General features: G+C 40.1%; 1 protein-coding gene and 1 long non-coding RNA gene across 2 annotated transcripts in view; one reads left to right on the top strand and one right to left on the bottom strand.

Annotated features, from left to right (window-relative positions):
• The window catches only part of LOC108514920 (uncharacterized), a 21560-nt gene extending 19334 nt beyond the window's left edge, over positions 1-2226 (bottom strand). The window contains exon 1 of the long non-coding RNA XR_001881375.1: positions 2026-2226. This is a non-coding gene — a long non-coding RNA (uncharacterized LOC108514920). The remainder of the gene's footprint in view (positions 1-2025) is intronic.
• A 428-nt stretch (positions 2227-2654) lies between these two features.
• Positions 2655-15441, top strand: part of CAPRIN2 (caprin family member 2) — a 48925-nt gene continuing 36138 nt past the window's right edge. The window contains 3 exon segments of the mRNA XM_017851474.1: positions 2655-2725; positions 3743-3958; positions 6178-6240. Coding sequence (XP_017706963.1) covers positions 3782-3958; positions 6178-6240 — 240 coding nt within the window. The 5' untranslated portion in view covers positions 2655-2725; positions 3743-3781.

Genomic DNA, 15441 nt, shown 5'->3' with positions numbered 1-15441 from the left:
AAAAAAAAAAAAAAAAAAAAAAAAAAAAAAAAAAAAAAGAAACAGACTTCTATCACCCACAACAATATGTCTAAGACAATTTCTCATATCTCTACTAATACACTACCAGGTTTCACATCCTTAGGTGGATTTATCTTTCCAGTTTCAACAATATGAAGCTATATGAATTTTAAGTGACTACAGCATAACCATCCCTGCAGCAATTGAACATTTGTCAGACAGTGCATATTTAAGAGCTTCACATTTTCAAAGGATGTAAAGTCTTGCTGTTTTTGTAGAAATCGAACCATCCATTATAAAAGTCTTTAGTATTTTTGTCTTTCGGGTTTTTTGATTTAGTCGTTTTGCCATTTACATCTATAGCTTTTACTGAATTCCCCCACTCAGCTCCATAAAGGCAGAAGCTATATTGTCTCAGTCACCATTATAGCCTTATCACCTACTACATAGCAAGTGCTAAGTATCTGTTGAATGAATGAATGAATGAATATATTCTTCTATCAATGACTTGAGATAACACTTTTTATATTTCAAATATAGTTATTCCTTGCTAAGCTTGGAGGTGGTATGCCACAAATACTGCCTCACAGTTGGCAAGAAAAGTCACGGTGTTACAGAAAATAGGGAGTGAGAGAGGGTAAAATAAACCAAACTTCTGACAAATAAAAGTTTTGGGGACATATGCTTTCAAAGTAAGCCAGACTTACTGACTTTAAAGATCTCCTCTAGCAGAAAAGCTTTTATCTGAATCATCTTTGTAACCTGTTTAGAAGACATTGCTTCAGGAGTATCTACTGTGGTATGTTCTCCTATAAATGTCACGCCATACATATACAGACTGTACCTTACTGGACTTGAAATTTAATTACTTTTGCTTTTGCATTCTTTCGTGATCCATTTTTATAATCCTTATTGAGAAGTAAATCTGTATAGATTTATTCATTTAGGAGAATATCCATTTAGTAGAAAATTTAAAATTTATGGCCTCCTTTTTTGCCTGGCCGATTAGAAGGCAAACATTTCATGACTAATTTGACTGGAATATGGTTTTTAGATTCATCATTAGCTTGGGCTACAACTCAGGTTGTGCTGTAACTTTGTGTCAACTCATTGATCCAACAGTGTGTCCTTCACATTTTTTCTTATTATGGCCACTGTTTTTTGTGTCATCAAAGGTGAAGGCACAGCCTTCCTCTCCTCATGTTCAGCATCTTCTGCTCTTTCTCTGGTTATAAACAATGAGTAAAAGAGAAAATCTAGTATTTCTCTGACCCTAAAGAACACATATGAGATTCACAGATTCAAAGTTAAAATGCAACATTAGGGTACGTTATGTCACCAGGGACTGAAAAGAACACAGATAATAGATGCCAAAAGATGTATTAAGTAATGTTAAAATTAATTTTGTGTGAAGTTGACCAAGGCTTTTAAAACTAGACCTTTGTTTCCTTGATTATTATTCTGAATTTTCTCTGTTCTCTTGCTAGTCTCAATATTTTTTATCAGAGCGTCAGGGACAGACAGGACCTAAAAAACTCCACTTGGTGCAATAACTAAACATATGTTGGGGCAAAGTATTGCTGAGTGTGTCTGTGTGTGTGTGCTTTTCTTGTTTGGTCTCAGAAACACCTTCCTTTCCTTAATAAACTTTTATGTATTTCCAGACTTTTCTCTTAATTTTATGTAACCTTACAAAGTTTTTTTACAGCTTTCTCTGCGTGCCAGTCAATAAATGTGTTTCACATGAACAAATAATACAGCCTGAATAAACTCAATCCTATTATTGCAGGTTGGGAAGTCACCTACTCCGTTTTTATGGCAATGCTGATTTGGGGCATTCTGCTCTTACAGGCTGATTCTCCTGTAAGGAAACGGTGTTTATTCCCCATCCTACTATGAAAGATGCTGAGAGGCAAAGGTGCCTCTGCATTTCACGATTGCCCACTGGGCTAGGACAGCCTCAAGCTCGGCTTATCTGGCAGTTCCGCCAAGGGCGCTCTGCCCTCCTGGAGCTATTGGAGTCACCTGTTCAAGGTCGCGAACCCACCGGTGCAGCCGGCAATCAGCGAGGTCCAGCGGGGCTGCGCGGTTTCCGCTCTGCCCGCATTCGGCGTCGCCTGGGCCCCCACCTGGTGCCCCGCAATCTGCGCAAAGGCTGTGAGACCGCGCCCTCTCCCGACCTACCCCACCAGCCCAAGCTGGGCCCGGAACTAACACCCCACAAGCGCAGGAGGCCAGCTGCAGCCAAGAAGGGGCACCGGAAGGAGGCGGTGGCGGGGCGGCCGGGGGAGGAGCGAGCCGGGGCGGGGCGCGGCCTACAAAAGCCACGCGCGGCACGGAGGGCGGGCCTGGGCGCGAGCGGCGGAGTCAGCGGGGTGCCTGTCGCCGCAGAGGCCGCGGGCGAGGACCGGGAGGGGAGAGGGAGGAGACAGGAGGAGGAGACGCGAGTGCGGGGTGGCGCCGGTCCACCTCCGCAGCGCTCCTGCCTCCCGCCGGCTTTGGAAGGCGGGCCCGGGCTGCGGCAGCGGCGGCCTCGGCTGCCTGGGGAGGTGAAGTCCGGCTGCGGCGGCCTCGGTCGGCGCGGCGGAGGGAGGCGGCCGACCCGGCGAGGGTGGGCAGGTCTGGGTGGCCGGCGCCGCGGCGAGGTGGAGGGGCGGCTTGGCATCCCCGGGGCGGGGCGGGGCTCCCGTGGGCCGTGGCCTGTGGCCGGTGCGTTTTCCTCCAGGTCAGCCTCCCCTGGGGCCTTGCAGAACCGGTTTCTGCGTCCCCGGGGCGTCTGTGGGAAGGGTGGCGGTCGGTGCCTGCAGGGCTCTCCGTGGCCGCTCGGGAGAGGTGCTCTTCGCGCAGGCTCGCTCGGAGACTTGAGGGGGTGCTCGCTGGCGTGCATGGGGCCTGTTCTGTCCTTGCTTTGGGGATGCTCCTAAGCGGGGAGAAAGGGATACCGCGGATGCTTGGAGGTCGAGGGAGGGATACCTAAGTGCGCAAAGGCCACTCTTTAGGGCAGGGGAAGGGCTCGCTAGAACAAGCTTTAACTGGTTGGGTGTAAGCAGTTTTGGGCTAGTCTAAACCAAACAGCCGAGAATCAACGCGGAGTTCCTGCAGGTTGAGAGAGTACCTGGCTGAGAATGTCCAGTAGTGATGGATTGCCTTGTAGGCCCCAGAGCAATTGGGGAAGTTAGCATTCTTGTTCAAGAAGCTGCTGGGTCACTTAGAGCTATGAGAGAATGTTGTGAGTTTGGGATTTTCTTTCATACGTTCAGGATTGAGGTTAGGGCTGGTGGTGAGGATCATGTAAAGAGGTTTGAGTGGCTGCCTTAGGTCCCGGTGTGGGAAGCTTATTCTTTTGGTGTCATCACGTGTCCATGGGAATTATTTAGAATGTGGTCTGCCCTCATGAGAGGAAAGGAGCTGTGAAGCCATTGCAGTTCTTCCTCCCTATGTGGAAAATCGAATTTCTGGAAACATCCTCTATGTTGGAGATTTTGCCTACGTAAAGGCTATCCTTATTGGCTAGCGGCACTAATTACTTTAAAAGTAGGATGGAAGTACAGTATCTGAAGCATCACTGGGTTTTGAGCTCACTTCTGTGGAAAAGAATTTAAGGGAGTGGTCTAGACTTTCCAGGGAAGTTATTGTCTGGCTGTGTCCCTCTAGTCCTAATTTTATACTTAACTTTCCCCCACCTCCTTCAGCCTCATCTGTTTCAATGGTGCAACTCTCTTCATCCCCTTTTGGTTACCAGTCACCTTCAGGCCATTCAGAGGAGGAAAGAGAAGGGAATATGAAGTCAGCCAAGCCCCAAGTGAACCACACTCAGCATGGGGAAAGCCAGCGGGCCTTGAGCCCCCTGCAGTCTACTCTGAGTTCTGCTGCATCTCCTTCCCAAGCATATGAGACCTATATTGAAAATGGACTCATATGCCTTAAACACAAAATTAGAAACATCGAGAAAAAGAAGGTAACTTTTTTTTTCTTCCAGTTCTGTATATGCATGATCTTAAAAGATTAAGGAGCTGACATTTTTCTTTCAGAGCTCGTAGGTGTTCTTTACTAAAAATTTAACTAACCTTAGGTTTAGCTGCTTTAAACAAGCAGGCTACATGTTGGAAGTATTAAACATTTTCTGTTTCATTTGTCAAAACAACTGAATAAAAATATTCTTCATAGTAAAATTATTATGCATGCTGCTGTTGAAATACTTTAAGAGCTAGCTATTTTAGGTCAGATTAATTCCTTATGTAGTATTAATGTTTCTTTTCATAGATGTGTTAATAGCTGATTTTTTAGCTTGTTTTCCTTGTGACTTTCTGCAGCAGTTGATATTGCAGTATTACTGCTGCAGTCATTGGAAGGTTTAACCGTGGTAGAACTAGAAAATGTTTTACCACTTACTTTTGTGTTGTTAGTTGAGGATTTAAGATTGCTGGGTGAAAGCGTTGTAGTCAGCCTTGTAAAGAGACCCAGGAGTTAAGTCTAGCTACAGAAAATGCTGTTGTAAAAGATCTAAATCCTTCCTCATTTCCTGAGTCATGTAGCCTGTGAAACAGACTGCACGTTGCTTTGCTGTATTATGATTCTCTTCTGCTTTTGGACAGGTGAGGTTGAGTAACTGTCTGGACCTATGGGCTCTTAAATACTTTTGTGCCAAGACCTAGTGAAACCTTAAAGTTGCTTTTAATGGACGGATGTGAAGAGACTCTTCAGAGTCTGGTTGACTCTATTTCTTTTCTTTTTTTCTTTTCTTTTTTAAACTAAGAAAGTAGTAAAAAGGGCAAGTTGCTAGTAACTTCTCTGTGGCTCTCACCATTTGTCTTTTTAATGCATGCAGTTGATCACAAGTGTGATAAGGTGAGTGCCAGGTCAGCACAGATTCCCCATCAATATGATAAATGGTCAAAGCAGGATCTATTGACAGAGCTTCCCTCAGGTGGAGGACCTACATATATGTATACGTATGCTCTCTAGCTTACCTATAGTAGCTCTTTAATTTTGAATACCTATCTGATAGTACCAGTACTTCTTTCAACCTTCTGGGAAAGATTTTTGCCACTAAAACCAATACAGAAGGAGCCTAAAAAGTGCTTTTAGAATACCATAGTAGGGCCGGTCCTGGTAGTGGATCACACCTGTAATCCCTGCGCTTGGGAGGCCAAGGCAGGTGGATCACCTGAGGTCAGGAGTTCGAGACCAACCTGGCCAACATGATGAAACTCCATCTCTACTAAAAATACAAAAAAAATTAGCCAGGCGTGGTGGGGGGTGCCTGTAATCCCACCTACTCAGGAGGCTGAGGCAGGAGAATCGCTTGAACCTGGTAGGTGAAGGTTGCAGTGTGCCAAGATCACAACACTGCACTCCAGCCTGGGCAACAGAGTAAGATTCCATCTCAAAAAAAAAAAGAATACCATAGTGGGTTTATGTCATTATTATGGGGCCAATAAATGCAATTTATCTTTCATAATTTCCTTAAGTATCAAATATAATATGAAAAATAACTTCAGGATGAGCCTACTTTAATGATAGAAAAGAATTCTTTTATGTTTCTGTACTTCCAATAGGAGTTTCCTTTTAGGAAAATGCCACATAATTCAACAGGTAACTGAACTAACAGTTTAAGCATAAGATTAGAGTAGGGCTTCTCAACCTCTACACCAATGATGTTTGTACTGGATAATTCCTTGTTGTAAAGGACTGTCCTGTGCATTTTAAGATGCCTAGCAGCATCCCTGGCCTCTAACCACAAGATACCAGTAGCACTCTTCACCTCCCTTCCCTCTCCCAAGTTGTGATAACCCAAAATATCCCCAGATATTGCCAGGTATCTTTGGGGTACAAAATTGTCCCTTGTTGAGAAACTACTGTGTTGGGGACATATGATTTACTAGTTAAGTCCCCATGGGTTAAGTAGTCTAGTTTGTTATTAATAGAGTCATTAGGAGAAAATAGTTTTATTACTGCTTAACTTTTGTAATTCCAGACTCATGTGATTCTGTGTATTTTTTCTCCCCTGACTGGAACTCATCTACAGTTGCTGCGTGCCTTATAGCAAAATGGTAGTCTTGCAGATCGATAGCTTGCTTCAAGGACTTTGTTCCCTAGAGACAAAGTCTGGCATTTAGTTTATTTGCTTCTGAATTTTGTATCAGACTATAGTAGATACAAGTTTCTCTTTTGTAGCTCAAACTGGAAGATTATAAGGATCGCCTGAAAAGTGGAGAGCAACTTAATCCAGACCAGTTGGTAAGTGGCTTATGATCTTTTAGTAAGACTTGCGGGTTTTCTTTTCTTAATAAAACTCTACATGGATTTAGTGAGATCAGAGTTTTTATAGTACACACACACAGTTAAAATCCACAGTTTGTTCAAAACTGTTTCAGAAGCCTTTGTTGTTTGTGCCTGTTAGATCTCAGATATGACTTTTTTTTTCTGTTGACTAGAAGACAGTATGCATGGGGGTGTAGATTGTTCAACAGGAGTGAAATTGTAGACTGTCACTAAGAGTTAACATACAGATTTAAATTAAACTTATGTGCCAGAGTGGACTGAAGGAGAAGAGAAGGGCATACTCTTTCAGCTCTTCACTGGTGTATTCTAAACCTGACATCTTTGTGCTCCAAAATGTGAAAGAATATTTACTGTAGCTTACCCTAGTTTTCTCTAGCTGCCTCACCTTAATTCCTTCATGGTCTCTTCCTACTTTTCTATCCTGGATTTTCGTGTCCCCTCTCAGGAGGCATGTTATCTGATAGATATCTGGCCTTTAAAAAAAAAAACTTACTATAAACATTAGGCTACTTGCATTTTTTCCGTTGGTTAGCTTGTCAATGATATACCTGGTAATTGCAAATTTTATGTAATTTGTGAAGGAGAGTTTGCAATGTGGAAAGGAAACAGTGCTTTGTGGATGTTTGCCATTTTGACTTGATCATGTCTCCTGGCTAAGAAGGGACACATTTATTTGAAAATTATTTGATCTTGTTTGTTGCCATTTTGACTTGATCATGTCTCCTGGCTAAGAAGGGACACATTTATTTGAAAATTATTTGATCTTGTTTGTGGGTCTTTTGTCTTTATGTTTTTCAACTAAAATTTTTGGCTATACATCATAGATACTGGCATTCAAGGACTTTTCCCATTCCATAGTGACTCCTCTTCACTGACCCAGAATTTTTGTGATGTAGTAGTAAGTTATAATTTTGCTGAGACACATATTCGAATTGTGTGAGCTCTGTGAATGGTGTGCTCACTTAGCTGGGGAGAGGACCTAGCTGGACATGCAGCATTTCAGTGTGGCTTTGTTTTGAAGTCATGGTGTGTTCAGTAACTCTTAAAGTGATAAAACTTTTTATTGTGTGTGTAAATATTCTTGAATAAAGTGTCCTNTGGGTCTTTTGTCTTTATGTTTTCAACTAAAATTTTGGCTATACATCATAGATACTGGCATTCAAGGACTTTTCCCATTCCATAGTGACTCCTCTTCACTGACCCAGAATTTTGTGATGTAGTAGTAAGTTATAATTTTGCTGAGACACATATTCGAATTGTGTGAGCTCTGTGAATGGTGTGCTCACTTAGCTGGGGAGAGGACCTAGCTGGACATGCAGCATTTCAGTGTGGCTTTGTTTTGAAGTCATGGTGTGTTCAGTAACTCTTAAAGTGATAAAACTTTTTATTGTGTGTGTAAATATTCTTGAATAAAGTGTCCTGTTAGAATTGTGTTCTTTATTTTTGAGAAACATCGGGGAGAGGGGGTTGGAGATTGATCATTCCCATGGTAGCTCTCTAAGAAATGTTAAGGACATGTTATATTAATTGCTCCAGCCAGGCAAACTTCATTCTTAATATTTCATTACTGTCTTTATAGCCACATGTTGCTTCTATAATAAATGTATGAACTTTGTTATCTGGAGTCATATGCTGACAACTGCCCAATTTATATTGCCAACAGATCAGTCCTCTGAACTCAGTATTTCTGTGTCCATTTGCCTATCTGACACTTTGTAATTTTTCCCTATTCCCCAAAATCTGCTTCTCCTCTAATCTTAGCTGTGTGAGTTGATGGCTTGATCAACTAGAAGGAGTTGCCAAAAATCTTGGAGAATTTATCTCCTTTTTCCTCATAGCTCACGTCCAGCTCATCAGCAAGTCTGCTCACTTCTCCCTTTAAGGTAAATCAGGAAACTGACCATTTCTGCCATCTTCATCCAGGCTGTATAATCTTTCATCTGCATTACTTATTACAGTAGTAATTACTTCTTCCTCGCAGATTTTTCTATTTCTGCCCTCTCCAAGCCTGTTCAACGTAGTAAATTCAGTGATCTTGTTCTGATGCAAGTCAAGATGGTTATTCCTCTGCTCAGAAGTCCCCATTTGTTCACATCTGGTGGTAAAATGTCCTTACTGTGTCTACAAAGCACTACAGAATATCCTTCCTATTTCCTTTGACATTTTGACTCCATTTCCTGCTCTTCTTTCCCTCGCTAGCTCCAGTCTACCTACCCTAGCCTCCTTGCTGCCCCTCAGACATCCCAGGCACACTTCTGCAGGACTTTTTGCACATGATCTTCCTACTGCTTGGGATGTTCTTTCTCCAGATGTTTCAATGGCTCAATTCCCAACCTCCTCCATCTTTTTATTTGAAGGTACCCACAGTGAGATCTGCTCTCACCTCACTACCACTTCCCCATTCACACTTCTTAGCTCATTTCCTTGCTTAATTTTTCTTAATAGAAGTTAGCACTTCTCTGACAAGCTATGAAGTTTTATTTTGTTTCTTTCCTACCCTTACAATGTAAGTTCCATGAAAGTAAGGATTTTGTCTGTTAGTTGCTGTATTCCTAATGCATAGAATATAGCGTGTAGTAGGTATATAAAATATTTATTACATGTAGATTTACTAAGTATAAAATGAATGTTAGGTCTTTAGATGTAACTAAGCACGTAGTTGGTGTTACTTTTGAGAAATCACACCTCATACATGCAATATATAAGGTGGAAAATTTAGAAAATGCAGGTAAGTCAGAAGGAAAAAAATAGAATCTTCAGACAACTGTTACCAGTGTAGGCATACCTCAGAGATATTGTGGGTTCTGTTTCAGACCACCACGATAAAGTGAAGATTGCAAAAAGCAGGTCACACAAATTTTTTGGTTTCCCAGTGCATGTAAAAGTTATGTTTGTCCTATACTGTAGTCTCTTCAGTGTGCAGTAGTACTGTGTCAAAAAGAAGGTACACACCTTGATTAAAAATTATTGCTAAAAAATGCTAATAATCGTCGGAGCCTTCAGTGAGTTGTAATCTTTTTGCTGGTTGACGAGGGTGTTACCTCAGTGTTGATTACTGATGATAGATCAGGGTGGAGGTTGCTGAAGGTTGGAGTGGCTGTGGCAGTTTCTTAAAATAAGACAACAGTAAAATTAGCCACGTTGATGGACTCTTTCTTTCATGAAAGATGTCTCTGTAGTATGTGATGCTGTTAGATAGGATTTTACCCACAGTAGGACTTTTTTCAAAATTGGAGTCAGTCTTTCGAACCCTGCTGCTGCTGCTTTATCAACTATAAGTTTATGTAAAATTCTAAAGGTTTTGTTGTCATTTCAACAATGTTCATGATATCTTTACCAGTAGAGTCTATCTCAAGAAATCTCTTTGCTCATTCATAAGAAGCAACTCCTCATCTATTAAAAGGTTATCCTGAGATTGCAGCAATTAGTCATATCTTCAGGCTCTACTTCTAGTTCTCTTGCTGTTTTCACCACGTGCAGTTACTTCCTCTGCTGAAGTTCTGAACCCCCTCAGAGTCATGTATGAGTGTTAGAGTCAGCTTTTTCCAAACTCCTGTTCATGTTGATATTTTGACATCCTCCCATGAACCACAAATGTTCTTAATGACATCTAGAATGTGGGGAATCTTTTCCAGAAACTTTTCAATTTATTTTGCCTGGATCTATTAGATGAATCACTATCTATGGCAGCTATAGCCTTCTCAAAATGTATTTCTTTCCTTTTTTTTTTTTTTTTTTTTTTTTCTGATGAGGAGTTTCGCTCTTGTTGCCCAGGCTGGAGTACAATGGCGCGATCTCGGCTCACTGCAGCCTCTGCCTCCCAGGTTCAAGCAATTCTCCTGCCTCAGCTTCCTGAGTAGCTAGGATTACAGGCATGCGCCACCATGCCCAGCTGATTTTGTGTTTTTAGTAAAGACGGGGTTTCTCCATGTTGATCAGGCTGGTCTCGAAATCCCGACCTCAGGTGATCTGCCTGCCTCGGCCTCCCAAAGTGCTGGGATTACAGGCATGAGCCACCGTACCCGGACTAATGTATTTCTTAAGACATGAAAGTCAAAATTACTCCTTGATCCATGGGCCGTGGAATGTATGTTATGTTATCAGACATGAAAACAACATTGATTCCTTTGTATATTTCCGTCACAGCTCTTGGGTGACAAGGTGCATTGTCAATGAGCAGTAATATTTTGAAAGAAGTCTTTTTTTTCTGAATGATAGGTCTCAACAGTGGGCTTAAAATATTCAGTCAGCAGTGCTGTTAGAAGGTGTGCTATCATCCAGGCTTTGTTACTTTGTTTGTAAAGCACAGAGTAGATTTTGCATAATTCTTAAGGGTCCTAGGATTTTCAGAATTGTAAATGAGTATTGGCCTTACCTTAAAGTCATCAGCTGCATTAGACCCTAGCAAGAGAGTCAGCATGTCTTTTGAAGCTTTGAAGCCAGGCATTGACTTCTTATCTCTAGTTATGGAAGTCCTAGATGGCACCTTCTTCCAATAGAAGACTCTTGCGTCTACATTAAAACTCTGTTGTTTAGTGTAGTGAGCTTCATCAATTATTTTAGCTAGATTTTCTGGCTAACTTGATGCAGATTCTACATTAGCACTTGTTGCTTCATCTTGTTCTTTTATGTGATGGAGATGGCTTCTTTCCTTAAACCTCATGAACCAGCTTCTGCTAGCTCCCAATTTTTCTTCTGCAGCTTCCTCACTCTCTCAGCCTTCACCGAATAAAAAGAGAGTTAGGGTCTTGTTCTCGACTAGGTTTTGCTATTGCTGATGTGCTCAAATCTTGTGCACATCAGCAATAGCATTTGTTTGCTTATTATTCATGCATTCACTGGAGTAGCACTTTCACCCCACACAAGCTCAACCTCTTCCACTGTAAACATCTCTCATCAGAGAAATACATTTTTTACTTTCTATGAATCTACATTGATGCATTATCATCATCACCCAAAGTTCGTAGTTTAGAGTTTACATTAGGGTTCACTCTTGATGCTGTACATTCTGTGGTTTTTGTTGGTATGTGTTTGTTTTTAAGAGACAGGATCTCTCTCACCAGACTGGAGTGCAATGGCACAATCTCATAGCTCATTGCAGCCTTGAACTCTTGGGCTCAAGCGACCCTCTTAGCCTCCTGCGTAGCTGGGATTACAGGCGTGAGTCACAGCACCCAGCTCTATGGGTTTTGTTAAATGCAAATGGATCCACCATTGTAATGCCATACAGAATAGTTTCACTGCCCTAAAAATTCTCTGTGCTCCATCTCCTCACTCGCCAATTCTTTCGTTGTTGTTTTAATACTGTGGCAGTGTTTCTACTATACATGGTCTTTAAAGTTTGGTTGGATTATTGTGTGAAACTGTCTGTGCCTGGTTCTCTTTGAGGTGGGAGCTCTTTGAAAATATTCTCTATTTTTTCCTTTGGAAATTGATTTTGTTTAGATTTCTTTTGGCATCAGTTTTAAAACTTCTCATTGAAAATCACCTGTTTTATTCAGTTTTAAAATTCATTTCCATAGATTAGGGCCAAGTAGTTTTTAATAAAAGTGTAATACAGCCTGTTTCTGTTGTAATTTTCTAGTTTTGTGTGGTTTTATTTCCTCAGTTTACTCTTATATTATCTAGGGGTATATTCCTCCCTCCCACCCAAAGTCAGCTTTGGACTTTATTCCACTTTTTAAAAATTTTTCTGCTTTTTTGTTTTTTGGTTATTTGCTTTTCAAATTGTGAAAATTTTCTAAAATTTCTTGAAGACTGAATTTTCCTTCAAGCACTGGTTCAGTTGTATTTGATTTGATACTGTATTTTCAGTATTATTTGTGATAAGTTTTATAACTTTAGTTTGATTTGCTTTTTTAACTCAACAAGTACTTATAGTAATGTAAATAAAACTTGTAATGTTCTATATGCCTCTTGCAGGCTCTTTGAAGTAGTAACTCTTAAGGGATCTGTCAAGGCTAAGCTACATAAGGTTTATGTTAAATTGGTAACATAGGTTTCTCTTTTCAAATAATAGAAAGAATGTCTAATGAAGTTGTTTTTGGAGTCACTTTAACTTGTAATAATTTAATGTAACTTTATAATTTGAATGATTTAAATTGTTACATTTATAACTTTAGTATGTTTGGTTCAGATCTGGATTTGAAATGGAGAGCTGAGATTCAAGTGAATTCTCAAGCAATAGGCAAGGGGAACTTGATGTCTTTGGTTCTGCTGAAGTTTTTGTTGTTAAAGAATTAGAATTTGGTATCCTTTTTTTTGCTGCTGAACTGTGATCCTGTGTTATATTTAGTACATCTGTAGTAAACTCATAAAAAATATAGAATCTTCCCTCTTTTGTAATTCCATTGCTGTTGGCCTAGTCAAGGCAAGCCACGTAAACTTTACGTATGCTTCCTAGTTAATATCCTTGTCTTGAGATCCTTCCTTCAATTCACCAGTCCTATTGTCTGTGGTGTCCTTTTCTTGAAACAGCTCTCAGTATATTTCTTTCAAAAGTTTTAAATTGTTCAGAATCTTGAGCATATCTGATGCTCTCTAAGATCATTTGAACTATCTTTTATTCATTCAACAAGATATATTAAGTATCTACTCTAGGAGGTGCTGTACTTAATATTAGGGTTATAATACCTAGGGGACAAATATGATCATTACCACATGTAGTCTATAATGTAATGGGGAAGAGAGTGGGGAATAAGCAAATACAGATATGATGGATGTTAAGAAGGTGAAGTACAGGATGAAAAGACATTGTAATACAGGATCCATCCTAGTCTAGAGAGTTAAGGCCAGCTGCCCTAAGAAAGGAAAAACTTTAGTTAAGACCTAAAATATGAATGAGATTTAGCCAGTGAAAGGGGGGAGGGAGGAAGAAGAAGAACAGAAGGCTAGGCAGATGCTTGCATGTGTAAAGGCTCTGAGAAGGAACAGATTTTGGTTTTTTACAAAGAGCCTTTTCAGAAACTGTAAAGAAGGTCATGTGGATGGGTGATGAAGCTGGAGGGGTAGGTCTTTGTGCACCATTTGAAAATTACTTTTCCCAGAGACATCAGAAATGGTACAGATACATTTAAGTAGGGAACAACTACAGATTTTTAGTTAAAAAAATCACTTTGATTGCAGTGTGAAGTATGGTTTGGAGATGGTGTATGGATGTAAGGAAATTAGAAAAGCGTTGCCTGTAGTCTAGGTGAATGATTATGGGAGCCCTACTAAGGCAGTGGCAGAGGGACTTGAATCAAGTAGCTGGATTTGAGAGGTAAAATCAGCATGGCTTGGTAACTGGATGTAGGAGTAGAGGGTAGAGCTGAGAGTGGTTTCAGGTTTCTTGCTTGAACAATGGATGGATGGTAAAAACATTTATTAAACGAGGGACCACTGGGGCAGAAGGAGGTTTTGGGAGGATGGAGTAGGATGAAGAGCTCAATTTTGTACTGTTGGTTTTAATGTGCCTGGTAGACATCAGTGTCTGGTACCAGGTGTTTAGGTAAATGGGTCTGGAGCATGGAGAAGTTTAGCCGATAGAAATATCACCTGTATGACCACTACTTGAAATCATTAGAGGAGATGAGACTGTCTTGGGTGAGAGTATGGAAAGCAGAGTAGAGAAGCCTAGGACAGAATCCTGAGGAACTCTGACATTTAATGTTTGGACAATAATGGCTAAAAATGCGGTGTACTTATTAGGATCAGGCATCATTCTGAGTGTTTTATACATATGCAGTCATTTAGATTGTGCAGCATCCTTGTGAGGTAGATTCTATTACTCCTATTTTACAGGTGCTAAAAACAGGTGAGAGAAGCTAATGGAAAAATTGCTAGTAAATAACCAGCTGGAAAAATGGAAGTTTAGTGTTAGGAGAAACAAGAAATGTCTGTAGAGCAGGAGTGTGCCTTCTTGTTGAAGGCTGCTGCTAAGTCAACCAAAATGAGAGCTATAAAAGATCCATAGCTTTAAAGGATGACATCGACAATTGCTAACTTCAGCTAAAACAGTTCTGGTGGAAATGGAATCCAGGTGATGAGGTCTGAAGAACTGGAGACTGAAAACACGTTTGAATTTGTGTAATGCTGGAAGGAAGTAGTTGTCACAGAAGAATTAATTTTTCTTGTTTAGATTGGGGATGACATGAACTTGTAAAATGCTGACTTAAGCATCAGTAGAGAGGGAGCAGCTCTCTGTTAGAAGACCTTAAAGAGGGAATCCTAAAGGAAAGTTTTGTATGAAGGCAGAGTTCAGTAGGATCCAGGGCACAGGTAGAAGTGGGGGTGGCAAGGGGATAACTTCTTCACTTAGTAAAGAAAGGAAAAATGAAAGGATAGGTCTACATTAGATGATGGAAAGTTGTAGTTCCCAGCTGATGCTGCTTTTTTTGAGTCAAAGTTAATACCACTTGGGAGTAGATATGGAGGAGTATTTCTTTATAGTTTTACATCCCTCTGAGGACTGCATATCCTGGTAATGTTATCTGCTCATTCTAATTTCCATAGCAGGAAGACTTCTATACCTTTTTATTATAAAATATATGGCGGAAACAATATATTCCATGTAAGTTATAACACATAATAAAGCAAGCACCAGAACCCAACTCTCAACTCAAATAGTATGTTTCTAACAGTGTTGAGGCTGCTTTCTAGTGTGGTACTTTCTGTTTCCTGTAACCATGACCCTGAAGTTTTCCCTTGGTTTTAAGAGCTTTTTTTTTTTTTTTTTTTTTTTTTGGCTGCTCTGTTAGAGTTGCTTTTTTTGTACGTTATAGTAAGTGGTATCATGCTATATGTTCTGCAGTTTGCTTTTTTTACTCATTATATTTAGTGTTTTTATATCAATACAAGTGCCTGTATTTTATTTGGTTCTCTCTACTTAATTTTAGTCTGTAAATAGATGGATGCTTGAGGTTTTTTTTTTTTTTTTTTTTTTTTTTTTTTTTTTTTTTTTTTTTTTTTTTTTCTTTTATAAAATTTTTTTTTCTTCCTTTTTCAAAATAATTTTTTTTGATTCAATGCCCCATCCCCCCAAACAGTCTATAAACTCCAAATATCAGAGACTATTTTATAAATTATTATACTTATTAACTTGACACTCCATAAATGTTCTTGAATTGAGCTCTACACTAGGTCCACAAAGATCAGTCATCAATAATACGATCAGAC

Source organism: Rhinopithecus bieti, unplaced genomic scaffold, assembly GCF_001698545.2.
Source record: "Rhinopithecus bieti isolate Rb0 unplaced genomic scaffold, ASM169854v2 scaffold_34397, whole genome shotgun sequence".
NCBI lineage: Eukaryota > Metazoa > Chordata > Mammalia > Primates > Cercopithecidae > Rhinopithecus > Rhinopithecus bieti.
This window is presented reverse-complemented; position numbering and strand designations above follow the sequence as displayed.